General features: G+C 43.1%; 1 protein-coding gene across 1 annotated transcript in view; it reads right to left on the bottom strand.

Annotated features, from left to right (window-relative positions):
• Nucleotides 1-19501, bottom strand: part of SMPX (small muscle protein X-linked) — a 44575-nt gene extending 25074 nt beyond the window's left edge. Inside the window, exons 1-3 of the mRNA XM_037513117.2 lie at nt 19279-19501; nt 15660-15716; nt 5336-5422 (exon numbers count right to left, since the gene is read on the bottom strand). Of these exons, the coding sequence (XP_037369014.1) occupies nt 5336-5422; nt 15660-15698 (126 nt within the window). The 5' untranslated portion in view covers nt 15699-15716; nt 19279-19501. The remainder of the gene's footprint in view (nt 1-5335; nt 5423-15659; nt 15717-19278) is intronic.
• Between the last annotated feature and the right edge of the window lie 4338 nt (nt 19502-23839).

The following is a 23839-nucleotide window of genomic DNA, read 5'->3' as shown; positions in this document are numbered from 1 at the left end:
GTCACAGTGTTGTAAACCAACCTTACCTCAAAAAAAAATACAATTTAAAAATAACAAAGCCGATGCTGCTATTTTAGGCCCCATCTGGCTCCTCATATCTAGTTCTCAACTTGGCTAGAATCTAAGGGGAAAGGGAAGAACCATCGAAGCTCCCAAAATCTAACCAATTACTTGGGAGACACTTCCTTTAATGAAATATTTTTAAATTGCTTATTTGAGGGGATGAGTAGTAATATAAAATATCAAGATGCTATTCTACTAAAGGCTAATGGTTTTCCCTACAGTCATTTTCTTTGAATCTGGCACAGTGCTGATGAAATTGCTTTCTTGCGTTCACCCACAAGAAATGATAAAATAGCTCAATGTAGACTCTACCTGTCATAAATATCTGGCAAATATTGCTTCCCTAGATCAACACACAAAACCATAGGGTCAGCCTCAATCACGCACATTCATCACTTATAAATGCAGATGTAGAAGCAATGATTAAAACTGTTAAACATCCACTTGGAGGGCCAGACATTCCAAAATGTTCTTTGCTAGGCTTTTGGAAAGAAATTTTAAGCAAAGCTATAAAGTGTTGGGTTTGGTTTTTTTTTTTTTTAATATGTGTAGTGGTGAAATGAAAAATGTTTCCTCACTTATAATGTTCCCATGGTTGTTAGGTGGGTAGAGCTTAATAAAGAAGCATGAAGGAGAAAAATGTTTCCAATTTCTTCTGTTAAATTCTCAAGTAAGTCACATTCACTATCTTTGCAAAATCAAAATGTGCTATATTGGCACATTAAACGCATAAAGCCAAAGTGTGTAGTTATGTGTCTGTGTGCAAAGATTTATGATGTGAACACACATAGATAAAGAATGATAATATTTAACAGTAGGCACTTTCGAGTTATTAAAACCTCAACACACTGTATTTTTTACTTATCAAGCTAAGACTTGATTTGGTAAGGTTGCATATAATGGAAAATTATAAGTGGATATATTAAATATATAGATATTATGATATTGGCTCAGGAAGGAGGGTGACTGGTGGTGCATATCCTTAATGAATCTTCTCTCATCTTTCAAAAACATGAGAATCATATTCCATTTCTTCTATGAATGTATTATAAGAATGATAATCAATTAAGGCATGAACAAGCAGCGGTCCAGATGGCCCCATTTGACTAATAAGCACATTCTTTTTTTCTGTTGTAAGTAGACATTTGAAGTGAGAAGGGACATGGGAGACATTCTTTGGCTTAAACAGAGAGAATTTGAGAGAAGCTTTCTCAGCCCCAGCACCATTTGCTGCCGTTTCAGGAATGGCTATTGCCCAGGGAAGTGGTCCCATTGGGTTTGAGAGAGTGCTTGTAAAATTTGGCAAAATGGTGAGTCGTTTTCCAGTGATCTCACATTCATCTCTCTCTTATTACCAGATGCCCTATTGAGGTTTCCCCTAAACGCCCCTGCGTGGGGCAGTACTGTCTGATGTGCTCGTTCATGCTTAAACTCCGAATCTTTAGTGACACCAAAAACACTTGCGCTGCTAGCTCTTCCAAGTTACACCTACCGACTCATTAAATCCTCGCATCAGCCCTAGAAATCTGGCTGTTACTGTTACTATCCCTATTTCATAATTGAGGACACTGAGGCACAAGGAGGGAAAGCTGAGAAATTGCCCACAGCCTCACAGATAGGAAGCAGTGGAACCAGAACTAATGTCTGCATTTTATAGAGCGTCCAGGTGGAGAGGAGATAGCAGGAAATGCTAACATGTTATTCTGTGGCTTAATGATGGTGGAATTTCAGTCAAAAGAGAGATTTAGGGGGCAGGGGCGATGGGGGCTTGTCAATACCCTTTGAATCTCTCCGAGCGAGCCTCTGCCTTGTCTCATGCAAAAGCCCAGCCCTGCTGATTAGGATTTGCCTGTAAGGCCTCTACACAGGGCACCTGCCAGACTCTGGCAGGACAGAGCCGAGGGGGGCTGGCTTGCACTCCAGTTCTGTAAGCAGAGCAGAGGGCTCACAGAGAACACAGGTGGACTGGAAACCCCACCGGTGCTCAAAGGCTCATCCTGGCTTCCTGCTGGGGGACATTCGCTTCTTTACATCTGGGATGGTGTCCAGATTGAAAGGGAGAGGTACTGGCATGTAAAGGCGGCCTGTTCTGCCCAGGGACAGTATGTTATGGTCTCTGCTTTATATAGCGATTATCCTTTTCATTATTATTAATGAAATATCGCTGTTTTGCATCTTTATTAATATTTTGACAGTATAGGACTTCTCCCCCAGGTGTGGTCACCAAAAGTTCTCCCTCCACCAGGTACCCATAATCCTCCACCACAGTTCGTTGCACTCTCCCCCCACCCCCGCCCCCACCATGGCCATTCCGCAGATCTGTGGTCAGCTTTCAAGGGTTGGTTTTAAAGTTTGCCTTGGTCTGACTCTTTGTTTGGTTTCTCTATAGTCCACATGTAAGTGCAGTGATTATCTTAATGCAGGGTTAGGCAAGCAACCCCAAATCTAAGAAAGTAAACAATTCCAAGGTTGCAGACTCGATAATAATAAAAAGTGTGGGTATAGGGCCTCGCCGGTGGCGCAGCGGTTGAGCGCTGGGTTGCGAAGCTGCCCGCAACCTCTGCGGCGCCAGTTCGATCCCCAGCTGCTCCCCGGACACCAGAGGAGGGTCCCACATGGTGCGCAGACCTCTCCTGCCGCCCGCTGCTCCCCTCAGCAGTGTACTTCGGTCCTTCTGCCTGCTCTGCTTCCCGCTCTGGCTCTGGTGAATTCTCTCACCCTCCCGTGCTTCTGACTGTACCCAGTGCATGTATAACAAAACAAACAAACAAATAAATAAATAAATAAAACATGCCTCTATTAAAAAAAAATTTAAAAAAAAAGTGTGGGTATATAAGTTACTTTGATTTCAGGTTCCATTTTCCCATTCAAACTATGCCATTAAAGGCGGCGGGGCCTTAAGTGAGCCTATAAAAGCCTCCTTCACCTGCCCTGTAGCCAAGTCAGGCGGCCGAACTGGTCCCCTTGCAATGTTGTTACTATGAGGAACTTATTCCAAGGTGCAGCCCAGACGTGAGTCAGTAGATCTCACAAGTCCTGGGAATTCATTTCTGCTTATAAGGTAAGGAAATGCCACCCCTAACTCCATCCTTGCACCCCACAAACACCATAAAGAAGGTGTAGCTGACTTCAGGAGACACTCCTGGGGTCTCTGGATCTCTGTGAATACCTCCATTCCTCCATTTTGCAAACAACCCTGGTTGTCCTCTGTGTAAGTGGCTGCTCATAAAGTAGGTTTTCACAAACCAGGCATTGTCAGTTCTTGGCTATTTTAAAAGGTGCTAGAACCATCAAACTAGGGACAAAGCAATGGAGAGAGAAAGTGCCTCTCCAACCCTGAAACCAGGATAGTTGTATGGAAGAAACTACCCAGGGCGAAGAAGAACCAAGAGCTCTGGACCACAGGAAGCTGAGATGCAAAGCCACCGAAACAGCTGTTACTTCCGTCAACCGGGTGACAGTTGAGGGTCATGCTACCTTTCAACAGATGGCCATAGTAGTGACAGACAAAGCTTAAGAGAGGAAGAAGCAGGAGGAAAATCAAAGTACAGATAAATGGAGGTGTAAGAAGAATCACACTGCCCTCCCTTCCACCTCCCTCTACCTATGCCTTTTTCTTACAAAATGCAAAATAAGAGGTCCAGGAATCAGTTATGAAAACTGGATAATTAGATTAATTGATAAGCAATCACTTATTGAATACCTGCTAAGCTAGGCTATGTGCATAATATCACTGGCTTTTCACACTCTGAGGAACAGAGGGGGTCCTATTCTGCAGATACACACTCAGAAATAGTGGCCCGAAGTTCCAGAGGAAGAGCTCACGATCATGAGTTAACTGAATAGTCAAGTCAGCAACATCAGAACTTGAGATTGTGCACCGTGAAAGTAGGGGAGGGAGGGATCTTTTCAACTTGTATGTTCAAAATTTTATCCATCAAAGGTCTCTTAGTGGCTGAAATTCCAGAACTTCGTGGTGTCTCAAATGCACCATCTTTTCCCTTCAGAAATTCTCTCTCTGTTGATAGGAGTCTGGAACCACTAACTTAGAACCATGTCAGGAATTATTTATGAGGAAAGAAAGGTTAGATGCAGGACAACCAGTGCTTTATTGGGAAACTTTGAAATGGTCATAGGTGTTCTTCTGGGGCAAATACAAAAAATGTCACCTGCAAAAGTTAAAAAGGCCTTTCAACTTTTTGAAAAAAAGATAAAATAAGTTTGCTGTGTCCTGTGGCTTTATTTAATTTTTTTTTTCAGAATTTCCAGTTTTTATCATAAAAGTCATAACTGAGGATGAAATAGAACAATCCGGGAAGGAAAAAATCTCTATTTATAGCACTCATTATTAATTTTAGCTTCCATTTGAGAAGATTGAGTATTGAATTTGGAGGAGAGGTAGAGCATTAAAAGGAGGGGGAAAAATAAAGAAATTGATAGACTCCTTTGCAAAGGCCTCCTTTCAAAGGAAATACCCAGAGACCGAGGCTTTTTGTTTGAATCCACAAGTAATTTAATGTGCTTATTAACTGCATTCCCACTGGGGTTCATCACTCATGAGAAGCTGTACTAAATACATCGTGCTTGGTTCAATAAAAGTGCCAGAATGAAAACTGACCAAGCTAGTGACTGTGGCTGGCCCAAGAGCATCTGAGAAGCTAGGCTTCTCTCCCTCCCCCCACCCCACAATCAATCAATCAGCAAACTAGATGCTAAACTTGGCATCTTCAAGTAACTGTGCCAGGCACTTACATTCAGCAGCAGGCAGGGAAGGGGCTGTGTGTTTCATGGCTGATTATATAAGACGACAAAGAGTCCACAGCCTGACTCCTCAACCCACATCCATCCATGCCTCCCTGGTCCTGGGGAGATGCCCCTCACCTTGCTTCTACCCCACTCAGAATTTTGGAGGAGAGGGCCTCCCTGGTGGCACAGGGGGTTGAGCACGTGCTGTGAAGCTGTCCACAGCCTCTGCAGCGCGAGTTCCATCCCGGGCCAGGGAACTACCCACATGGTACAGCAGACCTCTGCTGACTCACCTGCTGCTCCCCTCAGCAGTGTAGTTCAGTGGATCTGCCTGTTCTGCCCCCCACTCTGTCTCTGGTGAATCCTCTCACCCTCTAGCTCCTCTGGCCTGTGCCCCAGCTCTTGCACAAATAAATAAATGAATGAATGAATGAATGAATGAATGAATAAATGAATCTTTTTTAAAAATAAAAAAAAGAATATGGAGGAGAAAGAGTGCTGACCTCAGCCAGCTAAATTTCCTCACCTCCTCCACTTCCGGAGTGCATTCTTTTCTTCTGGGGGGCTGCCCAGCTCCTGGCCGGAAGGCTCCCATTGGTATGTTGATATTTGCCTAGTAGAGAACACGGGGAGGATTTAGTATTGCAAAGGCACTCTGACACGGTAATCACTGGGAGGGGAAAACGCATCAGAAAAGTATATCTTCAAAGCTTTTTATCTCAAGAAAATTGCTGTAATGTCAGAATAAAAATATGTAAAGGAAAATTTGACTTTCATTTATTACAGATTTCTGGTACTCAGCCTTAGGTCTATGCAGTAATTTCATAAAACCCTTTTGGATGGAAGTCTCTAAAGACATTTTGTTCTGGCTGTTACCCTCCTGTGGTGCTTAATATTTTCCTCTCTCTGAAATGAGGAAAGAACACATAATGCCATCTCAAACCCTAGCCCTCCTCTAGTTCCTTCAGATTTACCCTGGAGGGGGGTAGTCACGCCTCCTAAGCTGCTTCCTTCTTTCCAGAATGTCCTATGGCCATTCCAGCACTTTCTTAGGTCTTGCTACTTGAATTGTTTTTAAATCTCTTGGCCATGGAATCCTTCCTTCCAGTAAAGTGTAATAAGACTATCTAAAATGCAAAGTAGGTAGAGGTTGAGCCGCTCTGGTTAAGGTGGTAGGGAGCCCAGAACCCCATCTGCTTCCCCCAAGTCCTGGACCCATCAACAGTTCCTTGGACATTGAAGGTCTGACAACCACCTCTAAGTGAATGAATACAGTTAACATGTTTCATAAATATGACATACAGTTAACATGTTTGCTCTGCCAATTTTTCAAGTGTCAGTAATTTGCTTTAAAATACTTTGGAATAGACAGTATGATATTTTATATGTGCAGGTATTTAAACTTCAAGTCTGGAGGACTCGGTTGCTCTACTGGGAAGTTCGTCCTCCTGGGATATGAGGTGGTAACAGCACTAAGCCCACATTCCCAAGATCACTACTCCAAGTGCTTCCCTTGGCCATATCCCCACCAACACCTGAAGGTTTGATATATTTTTTTAAAGATTTATTTATTTATGCATACAAGAACTGGGATAGAGGCCAGAGGTGCGGGGGGTGAGAGGAGTCACCAGAGACAGAGTGGGGAGCAGGACAGGCAGATTGACTGAAATACACTGCTGAGGGGAGCAGCGGGCGAGTCAGGAGAGGTCTGCTGTGCCATGTGGGTAGCTCCCTGGCCGGCCGGGGGATCGAACTCATGCTGCAGAGGCTGCGGACAGCTTCATAGTGCTGTGCTTAACCCCTTGTGCCACCAGGGAGGCCCTGAAGTTTTGATATTCGAGGACACACCAAAATAAGTGAAGTAGGAGAGTAAGCATTAGAATCGGCTGTTATTGATGAATTTAAAGGATGTGAAGATATGTAGACTGGCTAAAATGTTTTAGAGACAATCTCTACCTTGCTGAACAGAACATGAAAAGAGATAGAGCTGGAGGAGTGATCCTGGAACGGGCCAGTCTGCAGCCCTTGGTGATGATAAGGATTTCCATCCGGCTGCTGCCAACTGGCGTCACCAACCCAGCCCTCCCACAGGAGGGAGGACCCGCCCATCGCATGTGAACCTTGTGTGGGATGTGGTCACTCAGTGCACTTAGGGCACAAGAGGCTTCATCGAGTTCACAGGCAGACAGAACGATTTTATGCTCGCTTGTTAATGAATGTGTGTTTAAAAAATGTCTCTGTATGGTACAGTCAGGTTAGAGACTAACTTTCATCTTAACCTGGTGGTGAAGTAGTGGGACACCCCACCTCCATCCACCACAAACTACCTTATACCCCCGCCCAGAGACCCCCAAGACTCAGCTGAGGTTGTCACAACACCTGCATCCTCACAACAAACTTCTGACATCAGTACTATCATCTTTGATCAGTGAAGAAACCAAGCCTCAAAAAGGTTAGATTGTCTGCTCACGGTCATGTGAACTGTAAGGCAGAGTCAGGATTCCAAATGGCAGCTGTCTGACCTCAAGGACAGAGCTTTTCATTCTATCAAACCCTCTCCAAAGAGCTCTTTTCACTAGCCCAAAATTCACTAGACTAAACTAGCTCTAAAATTACAGACTTACACCTTGAGAGTGGCCTTCGTGAAGGGGGCACACAAAATGGATTAATTCCACAATAGATGTCAAAGAAAAGTCACATTGAAAAATGAACCATTAACTCACTGACTTGATGCTTTTTCATCTTTAAAGCATCACTCAAGAAACCAGGAACCTAATGGGTTTTTGACAGCAAATATTGACAGGATCCAAAGCAGCCTAAGAATGTGTCAAGTAGCTAATCACTAATGTACACCTTAAGGGACTGTCAGAGGAGTGCTTTGTAAACGATGAGCAATGTTTCATTATTGTAATTGTAGGGCAGTAATATTTGAGTGACAAATTATAGGCTAAATTATAGCCATAAGAAAAATTCCTTATAACTAGAATTTGATGGAGTATGTAGACCTGTAGCTTTCGATTTTTATTCCATTGGCCAGAGAATTGTGCCTTATTCTTTTTCCTTTCACTCACCTGCTCTGTTTGAGCACAAGTAAAATAACTGCCTGATGACTCGATTGCCCCATTTGTAAATTGGATCTGATATTTATTAGTTGAAATGGATTTGAAATATGAGCTAAATTTTTATGAAAGAAGAAACAACCAGAAAAAGTCTAACGTCAGTGACCTAAAGTTGATGTATGATTAGACTTGCTTGATGTGATGCTATAGATTCTATATGAATGCAAAGGAAGCGGGGTTGTTTTTCCCATTGGTAACACATTCCCTTGTATTTCTTTTTCCTCGTTGAAGATTAGTCATCTTCGATGTTTTTAAAAATGCCCCTGACTCTACAAACCTGGTGCATCACTGTCCCAAGCTATACAAAATTTGTTACATCCTCAAAGGTGGGAATGGAAAAAATCGACTAGATCATCTTTTGCCAGAACAGGATACAGTTCCCTGATAATAGACTTATCTGATGTGAAATGAATACTGCACTTGGTATCAGCAAGTGAAGAAAAGTTGAAAGAATTCCCTGTAAATTAATCCCACTACTCCCTTAATTATTTGTATTGTTCTCCTGTTTGGCCCCAGACTGAGCGGGGAGGCTGCTGGAAACAATATTCCCTCCACAGCCACTCCTACAATGGAATGACGTCTTCTTTTCCCAGTGGGTTAGATGCAGATAGTTGCCAGCCACTGGGTACTGACAATTCCTATCCACGTCACTTTCCACCGTCATTGTTCTCTTATCTCCTCCTCCTCTATGGTTCCACTCAGGCGCTCCTTTTACTGCAGGAGGCCTTTGGAGTTTCCTCCCACTGAGTATTTGTTACAGATGACCCCCTACTGATTCTATCTTTGGTTTTCAAAGGTCCCGCCTAGCTCCTTCCTCCTGCATGGGGGAGAGAATGTATAGCCGCCCCCATGCCATTCTCTGGCCACAGGCGAAGAAAACCCTATACGGTTACATTTTGCAATGTAACTGTTCCTGTCTTTGTTTTCCTACTCGGCCAGTTTTAATTCTTCTTTGAAATAAGCAAGATATGGCATTTTGAAATTTCTAGCCTCTTCATGGGAGACATTCAGAAAGAGGTGTATTTATTTTCTCAGTAGCTGATTAGAAAATGAGATTTTATTTGATATATTGACCTAAGTTAGGAGAGCAGGTGCACCAATTAAAAGATAGTCCTACCTATTTTAACATAAAATTACATATCATTAGAATGCATAATTTCTTTGTCTTTAGGGATTCTTGAAATGTGGAATGGATTCAGAACACATAAAACTTTCCCATTCAACACAATTTGGAGAAACTTCCACTACGCCACTGTTCTTCACCCATGTTTCATATTGAAAAGTATTTTTTTCCCTCTCTCTCTGTTCTCAACACTTTGTTCTCGTCAATAATTTCTCAAATGACTCAACTGCAGTCTCAATATCCAGGGGAAAACAGATTTCAAGAATGTACTGTGCACATTAAGGTAATGTGTACAGTTGTTTGGGAGCAGGATATATTTCTGAAGTACAGGTGTATGCCAGCCTCAAAAAAAAGACACCTTTTAGCTGGTCTAGGACTGCATGCTTCATGTACCCAGGAAAGATCACCCACTGGAGGTAGCCATGGGCCCCCTCTAAAGTTTGATTACTACATTCAAATGCTGGCTACACTTTAAAGGAACCAGCATTGTAAACCATAAACACTGTATTATAGTGAGTTATGTAAGAAAGAAAGAGAAGCTCCATGCTCAAAAAGGAAAAAAAGGTCTAGCTAGACTATCAGGGTACAATTTAGTAGGGCTAAAGACTAAGCCCCCACTCCTGGCCCAGCAGGCAGGCTTGGAAGGCTTGAATAGATAAGGGAATGGATAATAAAACCCACCACCTTGACCAGAAAAACCAGCCCAGCTCCAAGAGTGCAGAAGCAGAGGCCAAAGCAAGTTTGTGTCAAAGGCCAGCGCCAGAGACCAGACATCCCAGCAGATAACTAGTGCAAACTGGCACCCCAAGTTAGAAAGCCCATGAAAACACAGTATAAAGAGAGCCTCAACTCCTCAACACACAGACCCCTCCTGTCTAGCCTGCTGCTCCTCTTAGCAGTATATTTCAATAACTCCGCCCTTTCTGTTCTCTACTGTCTCTGGTGAATTCTTCCACCCCTGTGCCTCCAGCCTCATCCTGGTATTTCCCCCATAACACTGACTCTAACATTAAAGTAAGTGGCAAATGAAAGTTCATCTTTTATGTTTTAACTTTAAATAACATGTTAAAGGAAGGTTGTATCATTATTGTTCTTAGCTTTAATAAGTGTATTTGATGAACTGACCAACCGTGGGTGGTGACAGTCTATTCCTTTGCACCAAAGGTTGTCCTATACTGGGAATCTTTTTTTTTCCCTTTTTTTGTGGGACCCTCGCCGGCTGCCGGGGATCAAACCGGTGCTGCAGAGGCTGCGGGTAGCCTCACAGCCCAGCGCCCAACCGCTGCGCCACCAGGGGAGGCCCTACTGGGAATCTTTTTTTAAACTGGAAATCCTAGACAGAAACGGAGCCCCTAGCCCCGGTAGGTATATGTTTTTCAGGCTCTTTTCTTTTTTTTTTTTTTTGAGATTGATTTATTTATGCATGCAAGAACTGGGGTGTAGGCCACAGGGGGCCTCCTTGGTGGTGCAGGGGTTAAAGACACAGCTCTATCAAGCTGTCACCACCCACTGCAGCTCAGGTTCCATCCCTGGCCTGCCAGTGAGCAACCCACAGGCTGTTTTCTTCTTCCAAGGAGCCTTTATGCCCAGCCTGGGCCATTGAGAGTGGTAGAGCAACAGTGATGGGGGAGAAAGGACTGAAACTCAAGGCAGCAAGACCTCCTCTTCTATGCGTGGATTGGACAGCAAAGGAAAACTTCCCATGGCTAGAAGTCATGTGCTCACTAATGCTGCAGGATTCCATCATCCCTTTAAAACATATGATAAAGGAGTTAGACTTAGTTTCACAAGCACCTTAATTAAGTCCATGAAGCAGGGAGGTGGTGAGCGAGTGGCCCTGCTTGTTTGCATTTCAAAACTATGTTTGTCACTTTGCTTTGTACTTTTGGCTCCTTGCTGACTGCCTTCTACAATGACTTTAATCAGCATAGGCTATTAAATTCCTCACTGAAATGTGGGCATTTTCTGAATGGAGGTTGAGTTCTTTATTTTTTTTTAATATATAATTATTTATTTATTTATTTATTTATTTATTTATTTATTTATATTTACATCATTGTTCTTTTTTTTTTTTTTTTTTACAATGTTTGCTTTCTTTTCTCAGGTATAGGCGGTTGAGTTCTTTAAAAGGGAGAACCCAACATACATAAAATGACAATTGCCCCTCAAGTGACCTTGATACTTAAGACTACTGTTCAGATCATCCATACCCACGCAGCCTCGGTGTCTGTGCCAAAGGCAAGGATGGAAAGCAGTGAGGCTAGACAGAGCGGTTGCAATCATGGGCTCTTGGATCAGACTGAACAAGTTGAGTTCAGGTCCTGACTCTCCTATTGACAAGTTGCGTGATTCTGAGTGAGTACTTTTGCTTCTCCAAATCTTCCATTATAATCCATGGAAATCCACTGCCCTGTGCCAAGTACATAGTAAACCCTGAAGAGATTGTGACTATTATCATCCTAATAATAAACCTTAGAAGTTATTCTCAAGAAGCTCATAGACTATTAGAAGCTGGACAGAAGCTCAGCAGTCATTTAATGCTATGCCCTCCCTCTGCAGGTCATGAGGACAGGGGGTAGGGGTGAAGTCACAGACCAGAGCTAGGAGAGGCACACGATGTTTTTTGGTTCTGCCATGAAGATCTCATGGGAGAGGACAAATCATAGATACTCAGCATGCTTTGCTCAACAGTGGAAAGGGCCAGTGCCCACCCAGAGAAGATTGGCCCCAGATGGGTTGAGACCCTGAAAAGGCCTGTGATGTTTTCTAAAGGGAGTGTGTTCAGGAGGAAGGGGAAGGACAAGCAGGTGCTGCCACTGGCCAGTGTCACTTGGTCTCATTAGACTCCCTGAGCAGATCACTGATGAGATTAGATTTCCCACCACCTGTCACATCAAAATTTTTCATTTGAAGGGATCAGATCCACTATGCCTAGCGTGCTGATGTTACCTTGGTTGCAACTCCGTTCCTATCAACAATGAGGTTTAACAAACAACCTGAAGCACACAGAACCAAGGTCAGCAAACTGTGGCCCGTGGGGGAAATCTAACCTGACACCTGTTTTTGTAAATAAAATTTCATTGGCGCACAGCCACACTCCTTTATTTATGCATTCCCTATGGCTGAGTTTGTGCTATAATGACAGAGTTGAGTTGGTTGAAGCAGAGACCCAGCGATAGGCAAATCCTAATATATTTACTATCGGATCCTTTCCAGAGAAAAGTTTGCCAACATCTGGTATAGAGCTTTATTAGCTGCTTAGGAGACAAAAGCCCTTTCCAGGGCATGGAAGGATCTACTGATTCCTTCAGGGTATTTGTATGCCTCTTACTGAGATTTCATTAAGATAACTGAAAAGAAATGTAGACATAGATAGAACCCTCTTAGAACTCAAAGGCTGTCTCTATTTCAGTGTGGATGTAAAAGACAAGTGTTCATCTTCTCCAAGGGTGGGTCTAGTTCTGGCCTCCCTCTCATTCTGGACCATGGAGGAGGTGGGACCAGTTGAAGAGACAGCAAGGCCATTGCAGGTACTATTTGGATAGTGGAAGAGCCATTTCTTAAGAAATTTGTGTGCTACAAATCAGGCACTTGCTATACATTATTTGTTCATTCATTATAACAATCCTAATAGTAAGATGATTGTCCCCAATTCACAGAAGGATAAACTAAGAGTGAACTAAGGTCACAGAGTGAATGGCAGGCAGGGATTTGTAATACTTTGACTCCATATTCTCTGATGCACATAGGTCCAGGAATTTAACTCTCTAAGTGCCTGACATTAGAAGTATGGTTGACAGTGGCTCAAGTTCAGTCAATCTAGACAAAATAGAGCTCTATATCATTATTTCTGCAATTTTGCACTGCACAATACTGTCCTGCAAGACACACATTGCACACATCACCACCTTCTTGCAAATATATGATGACATAAGCAAGTTACAGGTTCTGAGAAATCCTTCAGGGAAGAACCTGTTCAGCTTTGTGTAGCATATTATTTCCCAAACACTTAATCATGGAACCCTTTAATTAACAACATCCCATAAATCTAAAGTGTGTCCAAGAGACACCCTTCAGGAACCACTGAACTAGATGATGATGAGTAATGATAATGGCTAATATTTATTAAATGATTATAATGAACTAGGCACTGGCCTGTGCATTTACATGTATTAAGTCTTTTGACCCTCACAGCAACCCTAGGAACTAGGTACTGTTATTAATTCCCCATCTGACAGATGAGGAAACCTAAGCACATAGAAGATAAACAGCTTGCCCAAAGTTACATAGCTAGTAAGTCCTAGAGACGGTGAGGGCCTCAAACACAGGGATCGGTTATCAGTTCATCTTTGCACAGCCTACACATAGCACAGTGCCTGACACAAACTATGCACCCAGGAAATGACAGCTGCACTGAATCGCAGATACGATCCTAATAAAAGGGAGAAAAGCAAGTAGACTGTGTTGACTAGAACAGTTAAGGCCTTTGATCGGTATTTACAAAACGAGGGCACTCCCTTATCAGTCAGGGTTTCTATTTGTTCCAAACAAAACCATATCCTAGATAATGTTCCTGCTATAAGCCATTTTGTATGCTGTAACCTCTTTCATATTTTATTTAATGGACCCTACTTTAGGTTAATGCAGAGATGATAAGAAAATATCAGATAGTATAGACCCTATTTAGTCACAAGAAATAATATTCCCTTTGAAGGTACATTAAATTAGGCTTTTTGTCTGGCATAAAATATATTGCAAAAGGACAATACCACATCCATAAGGAACCACTGTATTGCCTTTGTTGGTAGTGTGGATGGATTTTTCTTTCCCTACAGTATAATAGCAGCTATTGAGAATGGTCAACAGCAGCCTTTTAAATATTACAGACCTAAAAATAGAGCAAGGTGAAAATTAATAAAGTACTGGTGAATTTTGAGTGTGGATCTGAAGGAGGCTAGGAAGTACTAAGGGCGGGGGGGGGGGCGAATAAACACATTTTGAGATTTAAAAAGGAAGAAAAGCAAAAGCAGCCTGAGAGAAGACTGCTTTGGTGTCCTGCAAAATAAAAAGGGAAATTAATGTTTAGCACTTCCGGAGCATCAAATGCAGTGCTTAAACAGTATTATTTCTCATCACTTTGACAGAAAGAATTCCTGAAGGATAATTATTACAAACATGGTTGAAACTTAACAAGCACTTACTATACAGTTTTATGCATCTTGATCTTTATACATTTTTTCCTATGTGGAAGTAGAGGCAGAGAGGTAAAGTAGTCTTCCCATGATCCCACAGTAGCTGGGCTAAGGATGCAAAACCCAGCAATCTGGCTTCACAGTCCATGCTACTGACAACCGTTGACACTGGGTAAAAGAGAAGGTCCATGGCTCAAGGATGCCTCCAGGTCTGGGTAGCACAATAAAGTCACCACCAATGCCAGGGTATGTCAGAGTCTCACTAGGTGGACACCAGAGGACCAAACGTGGCAGTGTGGTGTGGGATCCTTGCCAACAGGCCCTTCCTTGATGCTTGGTTCCACAACAGGTTTCCAAAGGTGCTTAAGCATCTTGCCACTTATGAACACAACCCATTTAAGGCTATGCATTAGTCATGACAGGTGAAGAGCCGTCCCTCCTCCCACCTCCACCACTGGAGTGTGCTAGGGTTTCTAACCAAACAACATGGCCATACACGCCCCTCCAAAGTATGGCCAACCACTTGTGGGTGTACTCATGGTGTGGGGGTGCATCTGACCCAAGCTATTCGGGAACTGCCACATGTTCTGGAGTATTCAAGGGAAAACAGTTCCTATGGAGAAAGCACAGATGACTCCATGCTGATGGAGAGGAGAGGTGGAAGTTGGGCCCCAAGTCTCGGGGTAGCAGCCCTTGAGACTTAGAAGACAGAATCCTTAAGAAAAATAACTAAGTATTGAGTACAAGACAAATCTCAAAAGTTATTTTCATAATTGTATTTGTGTCCCCAAATGCCTGCATCTCCCTTCCCTTTTTGTGAGTGACACTTAAGTATAAGTTGAAGCAACCAAAGAATTTGCTTGCTGGCAAAGCAGGAGACAAAATAATCACGTATGGACTTTAAAAAGCTAAATATCCATGCCTTGGAAAAAATACTTGACTGCAAAAGGATATTATTATTCTAAAAAAAAAAAAAGATGAATAGTGATGTAAAATATAATAAATAAATTATTTTAAAAAGCAGGAAAAGGATATTATTTAAAGATGTATCTTGGATAGGTCAACACAAATGGAGATAAAAATGGAAACTAAAGTTAAATTATCTCCCAAAGAGCATATCAAAAATATCCCAAAAATACAGCCTACACTCTTGTAGATCATTCAATTCTCATCATAAACGTGGCTTGTCTTACAGTTCAGCACAGTTGCACGAAAACAGCTTCTCCTTTCTCAACTGAACCTTGTCAGCCTAATGCCCTTTCTCAGTTGTACCTTAGGACTCTTACAAACAGGAACTTGCTTTTCTTCTCAAAGTTCCTCCTCAGAGGTGAACAATCGCAAAGAAAAGTCTGGTTTATGAAGCAAACAGGGTAGCAGTCACAGAGCTGATATTAAAACGCAAATACACCTACTCACCTGGATGGCTCTGACATTGGAAACTGGCTGTTTCGACATATTCACGCGGCCTTCTCCCTAAAAAAACAAGCAAGAAACTGTCAGAGGTGGCGCATTCAGATTCTCGGGCTTGATAAAGTAGCACGTAACTCATGATTCAACTGGGCAGTCACGCTTTCACTGGCCGTATATTCTTTCAGTCTCAGTTTCCAAAGTTACTTAGCGGCTCTCCTTCCTAATGCCTCAGGGAGAGGGAACACTAGAGGCCTGGATAAATCATTCAGAAGGAGAAACGCTGAGAAGCCTCACCCCTGATGCTAATGATAGGCAATCAGAAACTTGAAAGGCGCTATCCTCTCCTCTGCCCTCCTGCCCCCTGCCAGGAGCAGCAACGCCAAGAGGGTGTGGGAATAAAACACCTTTGTTTGGAGCCACTGAAGCTCTTGCTTGAAACTGAACTTTTGATCTGAGTGAATTATTGCCCCGCTGGTCAGTCGCCTCTGCTCCTCTGAACACCCAGGGAAGGGCCTGCGCCCTGTTCTTACTAGATAGAGCAAACTCTCTTCTCCCTGCACGCAACCTGGGGGGATGTGGCTGCCTCTCTGCACTCTGTTGTCCTCTCTCCAGCAGGGCCCGGGTTCTGTAAACGCCCGCATCCGGCAAGCCTCACTTGTCTTCTCTGACAGGACAGTCTCAGAAGGCAAACATGGCTTCCGTGACCATGTGAGACCTGACTTAGAGCGGTGACTAGTGGCAGGGCTTCCTGAAACCCAGCCCTGGCCTGTTGTCCCACACGTAAGTGCTGCTGTATCTCGGCCTGTTAAACGTCAACAGGTCAGACACAGAAGTGACAGATTCAGTGAATCGGAGACGTGCTGTTTTTTAAGCCAAACTGTAAAATGGGTTAACTGGGTTTCTTCTATTGATTTTTGGGCTAACTATTGACTGAGCAGAAAGGCACAGAGAACAGAGTGGCATTTGTCACCAGTCCTTTGTAACCTGGGCTGTGTCACTCAACATTTCTAGGCCCGTCTACTCTTCCTTAAATTTTACCTGCTTCTCAGGTTGTGGTAAGAATCAAAATGACACCATGTTTCTGAAAATGCCTGTTAACTGTAAAGCATGATGCAAACATTTATTGTTTCATGGCCAGTGTTCATAGCTCGTGACTTTTTAGTACTATACTGATCTACAGTTTTATGCGTAGAGTCGGAATTGGTGTGGTGATGCCCTCAACACTTGCAGAGATAACAGATCTGAGAACTCTAAAAAACCATAGGTTTTTTTGTGTTTTTTTTTTAAGAGAGAGAGCATGTGTTTCAAAGTCTTACACTCTGTTTTATGAAGTCAAACAATTGCATAATTTTTAGAAAAAATCTCCATAATTAATAAAAGATTAGATACATAATCTCTGGTGTCATATACATGAAAGCAATACGATATTTTTTTTTAAGTTTCACCTGAGTGTTTTGATAATGTTTAGATATTGCCTTCACGAACACGAGTCTAGGTAGGATTGTTATCAATATGCTTAATTAAAAAGCTACAGCAATTAAATAATCAGGAATGCATTTTGCTCTATGATATGTTTCAAGTGGGTTGTTATCTTTCCTGCAGGGTCAAAGAGTCAATAAAGGATTTTTAATATGAGGATCTAGGACACAGAGCTTCATCTCAAAAGGAAAACCTGGTAGCTTAATTTTCAATGTTTCTAGTCCCAACAGCTAGTAGAAGCAATACAAAGCAATTATTCTCACAGGACTTTAAATACCTCAGCATATGGTATTCTCTGTGTGTGTATAACTAAAGTTTAACTGATATCACCTGGGAACTTTAAAAAAGTTATTGTACATCAATTCAAAATATGGAATTAGGACTTTTTTTTATGTTACCACAATGGCAGGTTGAAATGTAAAAAAAAAAAAAAAAGGTCAGGCAGTGACAATGGTGTCATTCATACTGTGTCGATTATTTTTAATTAGGATGACTTTGTTTTTTCAATGAGCTACTGGATTGCTTGTTTTTTTTTGTGGACCTCTGTGCCTAAGGGATAGATATACCGTGGGCCTGTCTCCTGCTTCACTCTGGTATAGTATCATTTGCATACAAATTCCTTCTTAACATATATGGCAACCTACAACAGGGACATCTCTAGAAGTTGGTCAGATCCCAGTTCTCATTCCTTGCAAACAGGCTAGATAACATTTGTGTAAATCAGTTCTGCAGCCTGCTGTCCTCATTATTCGCAGAGAAATCAGGGCAAAGCACACTGATGAATAAAAATAGACAGTGTTCCCTGGCTGTTTCCCTGGCCCTGCATTCACCTCCATTAGGGATGTAGAGTATAGAATGCACCTTTCTTCTTTATCTGCACGTTTCGTCCTGAGACCAAAAAAGCAAGCCATGCTTTAGAGGCCCAGTGACACTCACACCGGGGCAGGCTTTTCATCCCAAGAGGTACTCCTGCAAACATTCTTACTGTATCTCCCTGTTCTGGATGAAATTTGGAAGCACGGGAAGCCTGTCAAAGCATTGATTGACTTTTACAAAGCCTAAATTACAATGGCAATGCTTGCCAGCTCAGCACAGTCAACTTTACCTGGCAATTCTGCAAGTCAGTGGGGACCTTTAATGGTCTGTGTGCTGAGTCATGCACAATGTACCTCCTCGGGCTTTGGATTGAGCCCGACATCTGATTTCTAAATAAGACTCTTTGACTTACTAAAAAGTTGTCAGCATAAATATCACTAATTTAATCAGAAGGGTTTCAGAGGAAAATAAATCAATATTTGAAGAGAGGGGGCTTTGCTTGTTCTTTCTAAAGGTCAGTTAAATGGCTAAATTCAATCTCACGGGGAATAATCTTCTGTCCTGCAGCTAAAAATAATTCCTGAAAAGGGTGTAGAAAGATGTTCAGTTGTCTAAACTGACTGGCTCCTTATTGACTCTGCCTTAAATATGCCGAGAGGAAAAAAGGCACTCTAACATGTTCCAGGACCTGGTGTCCACACAGAGAGATGCCAGTGCTGCCTTCTACCCAGTTGGGTATAGGGAAAACTGTGGCCAAAGTGGGGTTTGCAAAAGGGTGGTTCTGGAGTAGTAATCGATCTCTATGTTAATAGAACTTTATTGCAGAAGCCAAGCCTGGCGCTTAGGGAGAAGAGAAAAGCATTTTAAATTTCTACTGTGTAAAAACTCTGGCAATAACTTGCATTTAGGTAACCAAGAAGCTGGCATGATAGTTTTTCTCTGCCCCAAATTCTCCTGATTATTTCTAGGCTGACAGCCCGAATCGGTCTGCAGCTGAACGACTGTAGCTCTGACCATTACAATCAATATGACAGAAAGTTCAGGGTCACAGCTATCACATCTGGACCGTGGATATTTTCTAAATCTCATTATCAATGAAAACTACTTTTAGTTCAGTATTCTTTCAAACGCACACCTCCCCCCATACTACTCCCCCCAACATATACACTTTATAAATCAGAAGCAGCAACATCACCAATGAACAGTGAATTTACAAGGAAGCTACACCCACTAGTTACAAGTCTACAAAGTTATAAGTAGCCACTTCAAGTTCGATATCAAGGAATTTCCTTCAGAAAGTCCAGTTGCTGGGATGGGTCCCTCTGCTTACCTGCTTATGGATTTGTTTACTGCCTAAGGAAAGTCCCAGGCAGCCAGGTGCGAGAGTACAAGGCTCCTCAGAAGGTCGAAGGGACTCCTGGTATCCTCTGAGCTGCGATCTCAATTCCGATGCTTTTCCTAGGGCTGAAATAGCTCAAGTGCTCCGTGCCTCACCGGGTATTGAGAGCTGCTCCCAGCTCGGGGCTGGAGGGGAACTCAGTTTAAGGCTAAGTGTTAAAGAGAATTCCTGTCATAGCTCACAGTTGTTCTTCCTAAATATAGAGTTTGATACAAGCCATACACTGGCTGCCTCCAAAAGGCTTGACCGTGCTGAAAGCAGGGCTCAAATGTCAGCCGGAAGGTGGCTCTGGAATCTTACTGCCCTCCTAATCTTCCAGAAGATGCTGGCTGCATTTCCTTACATATTCTGAGGGGCACGGTGCAGTTTGGGAAGTAGGAAAAGTTTCTGTCTTTAACCTTATTACCAGGAGGCCAGAAACTGAGGCGTGTTCAGTAAAATTGGAGAGAGGAGGCACAGCTCGCGCTTCTCAGCAGGACACCCACATCACAGTGTTTGTGCCCCAGCTTGGTGACTTAGGAGCTGTTCAAGTTCTTTTCTTTTCTTTTCTTTTTTTAAAGATTTGTTTATTTACTTATACAAGCACTGGGTACAGTCAGAAGCGCGGGAGGGTGAGAGAATTCACCAGAGCCAGAGCGGGGAGCAGAGCAGGCAGAAGGACCAAAGTACACTGCTGAGGGGAGCAGCGGGCGCAGGAGAGGTCTGCACGCCATGTGGGACCCTCCTCCAGCGGCCGGGAGCAGCCGGGGATCGAACCGGCACCGCAGAGGCGGCGGGCAGATTCGCAACCCAGCGCTCAACCGCTGCGCCACCGGGGAGGCCCTGTTCAAGTTATTTTCTATTCAGCACTCATTGAATGGTCACCCAGTGACAAGAATTATAAGATTACATTGAACTATCGGACATCGCCCCTCCTGTAGGGCAGAAAGGGTGGCGGCTCATGCAGCTGTGGTCCCGGGCCAGAGGCCTTATTCCCTCTGCTCTATCGCCTTTACCGCTGGCAATGACTTTGACCCCAGTGCACAGCAAACAGAACAAAACCAAAGAAAGAGGAACTCTCTATTTTTTTTTTTTTATAAATTTTATTGTTATATTCCCCATACAATTGCAGCCCCCCCATTCTGACCCCAATCCCTCCCCTCCCGCCCCCGCCCCCCTAAATTGTCTCTGGTTCATAGTTTTTGTTGATTTTGATTTTCACTTTCTTATAGTTATTCATTTTCCTGGTCCCTTATTTAAGTTTTCTAGATTCCTGCTATGAGTGAGACCATCCGGTATTTTTCTTTTTCTTTTTTGGCTTATTTCGCTGAGCATGATCCCTTCCAGCGCCATCCATGTTGCTGCAAATTGCATGTGTTTATCTTTTTTGAATGCTGAGTAATATTCCATGGTATATATGTACCACATCTTCTTGATCCAGTCATCTATTTTTGGGCATTTGGGTTGTTTCCAAAGCTTAGCTATTGTAAACAGTGCTGCTATAAACATAGGGGTGCAGGTGTTCTTTGGAATGGATGTTTCTGTGTCCTTTGGGTAAATACCTAGGAGTGGAATTGCTGGATCATATGGAAGCTCTATGTTTAGTAGGTCCAGAAATCTCCACACAGCTCTCCACAGTGGTTGGACCAGTTTGCACTCCCACCAACAGTGCAGAAGGGAACTCTCTATTTTAAGTGTGACAAGGACCAGGACCAAGCAGGAGGCAGAACACTTTGTAAACAGAATCCTGTCCATTTCCAAGACACATGCTTATTATTTTTAACATTATTGCATTTTCTTCTTTTTTTTTTTATTTCTCCTGACTCTGAAATTGCCATAATGTAGAATTTCTCCTTAGCGGAAGGATTAAACAGAGTGGACACACTTATAACTCATCCACTGGATCAAAGTGACCCCACCTCTGAGTCCCTGACAGCATGATCGCCAACAACGGTCTTGTACCAGTGAAGTAAAGAAGCCCCAGTTTGGACGAGCCCGTGAAGCCAGTTTCTGCTCTCTGCAGCCAAATGCATCCCAAATAACAGCAATCGACTTGTTTTCAGGTCAGTTAAAAAAAAAAAAAAAACTTTCTGGTCATTTAGGAGGTCAGCAGATAATTGTGGTTTACCTCAATTTGGGGGTTCACCATTAAGTTCTAGTCATATGCTATTTAAAGGAATAATGCCTTTAAAATTCAGTTTAGACATCACACTTTGAGCTCATATGACACCAAAAGTGAGATGTTTGTATGTATTGTGAGCACCTTACTATTTCCCCAGATGTTTGGCTCCTCTTACTTGCTATGTGAGCTCTTCACCAGATAACAGGTGGCAGCAGCCCATGGGTGAATGAGGAGCCATTTTTTTTTTGACCCCTTGCTCTACAGTCAACCCATACGTTTTGCCACAGTCCTTTTGCCTCCAACAACCCCTCTGTTGTGTGCACTGAAGAAAGTGTTGCTGGCAGCAACGGCTTGTATAGAGTCTGGCCCGACATGAGTGTAGCTGCTTAGGGGGGAAGAAATGAGGTGAGCTGCATGATCTGGTCTCCCTTGGTCCTAGTGACAGAAACCCAAAATGAACTATTGATAGTTGAAGGCCAGAGGAGGTGGAGCAGACACTGCTGACACCTTTTCAATATCACCTCTGCCCCCCTGAGTTCTGCAGCTGAAGAGGCTGCCCATACACTGTCAGTTTGCAACTCGAAAGCTCAATCTCTGTTTCTCTGTGTTGGCGCTCACTCCAGCTCCAATGCCCAAACAGAAGCACTGGCAAGGAGAAAAGAGAAAAGTTGAAAATGCATTTTGGTAATAATCAAAAATACCCTTGCTAACAGGTTGGATGCAGAAGGAAGGAAAGGCGGAAGGGGAGCGTGTCTCAAGTCTCAAGCATGGATCCTGACCAGGTCAGTAGATCTGGAGGTGGGGGGGGGGGGAGAAGAGGAGGGAGAGGGCGTGGAATAAGAAGGGTGAGGGGGAGCACAAGGGACTCTAGCGGACAACTGTGGGTGCTTGGGTGGTAGGAGAGCTGTGGTGACCACACCTGAGGGGAGAAACCCTATACTGTCAAGAAATCAACGAGGGTCTAAAACAATGGTACTTTGTTTTTAAAAACTACTCTTATTTCTCCCTTTTTGATACTTTTCATTTTTTTTTAAAGATTTATTTACTTATGCATTCAAGAGCTGGGGCATAGGCCAGAGATGCGGGGGGAGGAGAGGATTCACCAGAGACAGAGTGGGGAACCCAACAGCAGACTGACTGAAATATACCGCTGAAGGGAAGCAGTGGGTGAGTCAGGAGAGGTCTGCTTAGCCATGTGGATTGCTCCCTGGCCGGCCGGGGATCGAACTCGTGCTGCAGAGGCTGTGGATTGCATCATAGTGCGTTGCTTAACCCCTTGCGCCACCAGGGAGGCCCGATGCTTTTCATTTCTTCCTATATTGCTATGCTATGCTTCTTATAAGCTCATTTTCCTTTATCCAAAAAAAAAAAATCATACCTTTTAGGTCCTGTGGTATGGGGTCCTGTGAAGAATTCTCTCATTATTTGTTTGTCGAAGATACTTTAATTTTGCCTTCATTTTTTATACTATCCAGCAGATTTTATTGGTAGACTAGTTTGCTTAGTTTATTTCCACTGCAGTCAATATAAACAAATGTTTCCTTCCTTTCATTTCAATATTTTTTTTACAGAAATCAGGGCAACTGGAGTTCAAAAATATGTATAAGAATTTAGTTTTAAACAATTTGACGACAAAATTGAAAAAAAGGAAAACAAAAAAAAAGACCAGGTCAGTGCCAGTTGTGTAGCGAGTTGAGGCAGAAGTGAACCCTTGACTAAGACTAGAGAGAAGTAGAGTAACTGGGTGTGGAGGTTTCTAGTACAAAGACAACATTTGTGACTGAACAATATTTAAACATATTTAGAAGCCAAGATAAAGAAGATAAAAGGTCAAAAGGTGCTCACTGAGGAGAAAATTCCAAAGAAGAGGACACAATTATGCCTCAGAGGTACAAGGCAGGTGCCAAAAAGCATATAAGATTGTCTGGGGCAGGAGGAATGGGGAGAAGGGAGGTCACCTGCCTCAACTTTCTAATGATCTTGAAGAGGAAATCGCTGAGGAGATTAGGGAAGAGCTATAAGTACTGCCCAGCTGAGCTGACCGACCAGAGAAGGCTGGCAACGTCAGTGCCTCGAGGGTGGTGGTTTGTGAACATGGTGACTGGTTTGCTGGAGTGCTGGTTCTAGAAACGTCTTCAAGGTTGGGTTCCCTCAGGAGCAGATCTTGAAGTAAGGATTTGTGTGCAAGTGATCTATTAAAAGTGTTCCTGGGGAAAACTGGGGAACAAAGATTTGATCTCAAGTTCCACAAACAGTATCTTCCATTTGACCCCACAGGAGAGCTCCAGAGTCTAACAGGCCATAGATAGACCTGCCCTCCCCCAGTCAAAGGAGTGTGTTGCATTCCTACACCTGCCCACCACCAGTTAAGGGCTTCCCAGGGTAACGAAT

Source organism: Talpa occidentalis, unplaced genomic scaffold, assembly GCF_014898055.3.
Source record: "Talpa occidentalis isolate TD23 unplaced genomic scaffold, MPIMG_talOcc4v2.1 talOcc4.15, whole genome shotgun sequence".
Lineage (NCBI taxonomy): Eukaryota > Metazoa > Chordata > Mammalia > Eulipotyphla > Talpidae > Talpa > Talpa occidentalis.
Note: the sequence above shows the minus strand (reverse complement) of the source record. Positions and strands in the feature narration are given on the sequence as shown.